The following is a 5,907-nucleotide window of genomic DNA, read 5'->3' as shown; positions in this document are numbered from 1 at the left end:
CTACATTCATTTAAGAGTAGCGTGAGCTTCTCATCACAGGCACTATTCGGGATAGACGGGCTAGGTGTTAAACAGACCATTTAATGGTGGTGTTAAAAGTGTTTAGGGGCTACCATTTCATTGTAGAGGATGCATGATATCGCACAAAATGGCAAGAGAGGATAGATCCATTGATGTCCACAGCCTCTACTCGTTTTTGCTATATCTGGAACGAATGCTCCGTTTTGGATCAGCCATCTGGATGATCAGATCATCTACCTGCTCTCCAATCTTTCAACTTGGTACCCACTCTTTTGCTTGACCTTCCCAGTTGCTCATGTTTCTTTGATTTCTTCCCCTTCTCCATCACCTCATTTTCGTTTTTTTTTTTAATACTGATATGGTGATGTGACAAAGAAGGAGGTAATACATGATGTTTCTGAGTGCCACTGCTGGTTCTGATTCTCCAACCCTGCTCTTGCGCAGTTCATTGGTTATGGAGCGGTTGCTCCCTTAATCTGCTTGTTCTCCTTTCTGACTGAATTTCTGCAGCAATAACGAGTAAGAGGCTGCGTCGATCTTTTCCTCTCCGACCTTTTTGCACAGATCTGCACATATGACACTGAAAAACAAATGCATGAAGGTGGAATAAAGGCTAAGGTGCAGGGTGGGAACTAGCTAAAGATGAGCTAGCCACTCAGGATCAGCAAGATGGATAAAAAGGATAAGAAGTCCTGAGTGTGTTCTCGTTTCCATGATCTAATGCCCATAACAAGAAGAATTTCAGTCAAGATTAGGTTCAAGTTAGGTAGAGTTAAATCTACCCAGTGTAACCTGATCGGCTGAGAACTTCTGGAGAATCAAGTGAGATATGTCAGAGTGTTCCAGGTCCACATGTGTGTCTTTCGCCACCGCTAAGGTCACTGAATAGGATAACTAAAGCACAAGGTGGTTAGTGATTAACACAGAATAAGGTCCTAATTCCCACAAAGTTTTGACTGACTCGACCATAAAAACTGACTCAAACTAACTCAAAAGAAAAACAAAAGAAAGAAACGAGTTAGTAAACGACGAAAACCCTCCCCCAGACTTACTTCACAACGTCCCTGGTGTGAAAATAAATCAGAGAGAAGGTGAAAACAAGAATAAATATTTTTTGTGAAAATTCTGGGTGTTCTATCGTCAGATGGTCGCCTGGAACAGCCGCTCTTTTCAGAGGGCAGATTTTTCTGTTGCTGCCACCTAGAATTTTTGAAGTATCTTGGATTTTTTTTTGACCTGAGACTCAATAAACTAAAACAAAAAATAAGTAAACAAAAACAAAACTAACTTATATTTACACTTACAAGTGGGTTGCCTCCCACCAAGCGCTTGGTTTATGTCACTAGCTTGACTTGGTGACAGGGATCAGTCGGGTTGATCATGAGGGCTTGTTCCAAAACAAATTCCACAATCAGATATGTTCAACTTCAGAACTCTGCTTAGCAACCCCTTCACATCAGCTTCTCCTTTCTCTTTCAGCTCATGTGTGAGAATTACTCTGGCTTTAGAGAAAGGTTTAGAGGTATCCTTGCACTTTACCTCATACTCAATGGATTTCTCATCACACAAGCGAGGTATCAAAGTTATCATAGGGTCACCCTTGACCCTTTTCTTCTGGACTTTTTCTTTCACCCTTGCATTCCCACTGAGTTTCTTGGTATCAGTGTGAGGATCTCCATCCAGGACTTCTTGGATCTCACCCTTTTTACCAAGTTCCTTTTTAGGAACAATTTCCAGTTGTTCTCCACTAACCACTGAGATGCAAGAGGCGTAGCAGATTTGTGATCTGGTTGGGAAATCCTTGTAGAAAACCTTCTTGTTGATGTTGGAGAAGGAGACTCTCTTATTAGGCATGTCGACGACTACTCCTACTGTAGCCATAAATGACCTTCCAAAGATTAAAGCCATCTCATGATCCTTGCTCATCTCAACAACCTGAAATTCAGTATGGAGAATACAGTTCCCAACTTGGACATGAAGGTTGCAAATTGTACTATAAGGGACTGTCATGGAAGAGTTTGCAAAAGCCAGGGTCACAAGAGAAGGCTCAACATCAACAATGCCCAGCTCGTCTACAATCGCTTTTGAGAAAAGGTTCACACTAGACCCAGAATCACAAGGAGCTTCCTTGAATTCTACTCCAGCAAGGGAACAAGGAAAAACAAACTTTCCAGGGTCAATAACCTTAGGCAGTACCTTCAGCGATGGTGTCAATGCTTCAGTAAATAGTGCCTTGATTTCCCCCTAAGATTTTTGAAGAACATGTGCAATGGCCTAATCTCCCAAGCATGTTCAAATGAGATATTTTGAGGAAGCCTTCTTACCATCTTCTTAAACCCAGCCAGCTGCTCGGCACTAATAGGATCCATCAGATGTTTAGGTGGAATTGGATATAGAACCTTAGAAACATAGACTCGCACTGGTGGAATCTCAATAGGTTCGTCGGAAGCAGTCACTTCAGAGCTAGCATGATGCTCTGTTCTCTCTTCTGCGCCTGGAGCAGTCTTAGCAGACAGTTGCTCTGTTTCTTTTCCCTCAGCTTTCTCACATCTTAGCTCTGCTGCATTACAGTGCTCAACTCTAGGATTCATCACACTCTTTCCAGGAAGGGTACATTGCTGCCTCTTGACACTCTCAGCTGTTTGAGCAAGCTGAACATCAATCCTCTTAATGTGGTTGCTCACAGCGTCATACTTTGTATTCAGCTCGGTGAACATGTTGTCCATCCTTGCGTTGATGTCTGTAGAAACCTGATTCAATGCCTTGCCCTGAATTTGCATACCTTGCAATAGTTGTTGCATCATCATACCCAGACCCTTCAGCTCATCTGGTTGACTGTTCCCGGTAGCTGGAACAGCTTGCCGATTACTCTGCGGTTGTCGCTGGTTCTGGTTCTGAATCTGCCCGGTCGTAGCTTGGTCCATGCTGAAGACGTGCCCTTGGTTGTTTTTCAGTAGTTGATCAACCTTGGCAGTCAGCTCATCTATCTTCTGGGTGTCAGAACTGTTCCCTTTCTTGGAGCAATCACTCTCCTCGTTCTTATTGGCTGAGGTGGCAGCCATGTTCTCAATCAGCTCAAACGCTCCATCAGTGTTCTGAGTCATGAAGTCTCCATTGCTGGCAGAGTTCACGGTACTCTGAAATTTCCAGTCAACTCCATCATAGAAAATTCCCAAGAGGTAGTCATCATCAAATCCATGGTGAGGACATTCTCTGCGATAGTCATTGAAGCGCTCCCATGCGTCGCAGAAAGGCTCATCGGTGAGCTGTTTGAAAAAGGTGATCTTGTTCCTCAATGCAGCTGTTCTCGCCTTAGAGTAGAAATGGTTGAGAAACGCTGATCGGACCTGTTCCCATGAAGTAAGAGAGTCGGTAGGGAGGGAGTTCAACCACCGTGCAGCTTTTCCATCAAGAGAGAATGGGAATAGCATGCACTTGATGTAGTCTGGCGGTACGCCATTCGCGCGAGTGAAACTGCAGACTCTTTCAAAGCTCTCAATATGCTCCATTGGAATTTCTGTAGAGATACCAGAGAACACCTTTCTCTGTACTAGACCGATCAAAGCAGGCTTGATCTCGAAGTCCTCCCTGGTGCAGGGTGGAGGAACAATGGCAGAGCGCGTAGTAGGGATGTTACGAGGAAGGTTTCTCTTCCTGATCGGAACATTCTGTGCCTGCTGTTCCTGTTGCTGCTGAGCAGCTTGTTCCTGCGCTTGAATGGTCTACTGCAACTGTTGCATCTGTTGCTGCATGAGTGCCATTGCAGCAATAAGATCATCCTGATTGGCATGATCACCCATAGTGGTCTCGGTTTGCCTTGGTTATTGACGATTTGTTCTTTCTAACCTTGTTAGCTCCTGGTTGGTAAGTGTAACCAATTCTCCTCGTGCGTTTCTCCGAGTATGTCTACTGGTCATGAACCTGGAACATTAGTTACAACAAAAAGGATATAACAAGTTAGAGGTCTTAGACTAAATAAATAACCAAAAAAATAAAGGTAAAAAGATTGTCCCCGTCAACGGCGCCAAATTGATATTACGTGTATTCACACACCAATTAACCTAATGTGCACACTACCACAATCGAATGGTATGTCGATGTAGCACTTTAGGATCGAATCCACAGAGACCAATGATTACACTTTATTTCTATAGGATCAATATCAAGCTAAAACAATATGGGGGTTTTAAAGTTGATTTCGTAACAAGCAAGTAAGATATTGGTTTAAGGTTTTTCAGATGATTAAGAATGTTAGCCTAGGGTGGTTTGATCGGGTGTTAAACAAGTGTGAGCCAAACAATTATTCAAGTTCAATTAAGAGTAAGTCCAGAACTCGGATCACTCAGGTTGAATCAACCCACTCTCGTGGTATTGATTCCTTTGCAAGTCGGTCTTGATGCCTAAACTCTCGTTTGGATCAAGACGCGCTAGCAAGCTTTAGAGATCAAGTCCGATATGTTCATAATACACCCTAATATCTACTCTTGCTGATTAGGGATGCAATGTTCATTCATAACAGATCTAGCAACCTATTACACGGTTAATGAACAGGTTAAACCTAGGATCTAACATTAAGCGGCCAGTTTAATAAAAGTATTAAGAACCGTTATGAATGAAGACAATCAATGGATTAACTTATCTATGTTTAACTCACGGATCTAACACCCTAGACTAAGCAAGTTGACCACTCAGCCATGAACAGAGAAAACACAGAGATAACAGTCAGATCTGGATTTGATATGCAAGTTTTTCAGATCTGGAAGACTTCTGGGACGATTTACCTGTTAGTCGTCAAAAATCTTATGCACTAGACGACTTCCAGGAAGTCTTCCAGACGACTTCCATTTCAGTCGTCTGGACTTCTTGGAAGTCATCTGGAAGTCGTCTGGACTTCCTGGAAATCGTCTGGACTTCCTGAAAGTCTTCTGACAAAGTCTTCTTCCATATCAAGTGGAGTCCAAGCTTGTCTTTGTAGATGAATGATCTATAATAGTGTTGTTTGTGGTCTGTTTTGTGATTTGCATGTCTACTCTTTTAGTTGTGAATTTTTTGTAAAATCATTAATAATGTTTCCCAAGATGTAATACATGTGCTAACAATGTGTTTACACATTTACAAATCAATGAAATTATAGACTTCAATAGCCTTTTTCTTATCTTTGGATTTCTCATATGCAATAATAAACTCCAATGGCATTTTTTTCATCTTAATAAACAAGAATGTTGGTAGCTTCATATTGATACAACATTTTAAGAAGCATTTTAACCCTTCTTCCAACTCATACAATAATCATCATTAGTGTCTATGACAAAGACGTACTTCATGCGTTTTAGTTACTCGAGCAAGTTCTGAACTTGTCTATCACTTGTAACATGAATAGGAGGAAGGTCTGGAGCCATCTGTTGTAATGAGTAGGTTAACTCCACAGACTATGTGTTCATGTCCAGGTTATAATCTTCTTGAGTCATTGCAATAAGATCAGCATGTGTCGAACCTTCACTCAAAAATAACATTCTCGCTCCTTTGAAATGATCAACCACAAAATTCCAACATCCATCTTTCAACAACCATTCTCCATACACTGCATATAACTGACGCATCATCTGAAAAAGTCAAAATAAAACACATTAGCAAACTTGGAACAAAGAAAATGAAAGTTTATTAAAGATCGAAGCGGACGACTTCAATCTAAGTCCTCCTGACGACTAAAATATACGTCGTCTGGTCAACGCAGAGGTTATTTTTGCAATTGACTTTGAAATCTGTTATTTCAGACGACTGAAAAATAAGTCGTCTACTTTTGTTTGGTTAAAAAAAACTCCAAAAAGGCTAGACGACTTACATTTCAGTTGTCATAGGTTAGTTTTGCATTTGACTGGATTATTT

General features: G+C 41.5%; 1 protein-coding gene across 1 annotated transcript; it reads right to left on the bottom strand.

Moving 5' to 3' along the window:
* Window positions 1–1,399: 1,399 nt before the first annotated feature.
* LOC106345114 lies at window positions 1,400–3,821 on the bottom strand. Its single transcript, XM_013784371.1, has 4 exons — window positions 3,780–3,821; window positions 2,346–3,728; window positions 1,456–2,265; window positions 1,400–1,408 (listed from the first exon to the last, which is right to left on the bottom strand). Exons 1-4 carry the CDS (start codon window positions 3,819–3,821, stop codon window positions 1,400–1,402), a joined length of 2,244 nt encoding a protein of 747 aa, XP_013639825.1.
* Window positions 3,822–5,907: the final 2,086 nt, after the last annotated feature.

The sequence above is a fragment of the Brassica oleracea genome, chromosome C5 (genome assembly GCF_000695525.1).
Source record: "Brassica oleracea var. oleracea cultivar TO1000 chromosome C5, BOL, whole genome shotgun sequence".
NCBI classification, from domain to species: domain Eukaryota; kingdom Viridiplantae; phylum Streptophyta; class Magnoliopsida; order Brassicales; family Brassicaceae; genus Brassica; species Brassica oleracea.
This window is presented reverse-complemented; position numbering and strand designations above follow the sequence as displayed.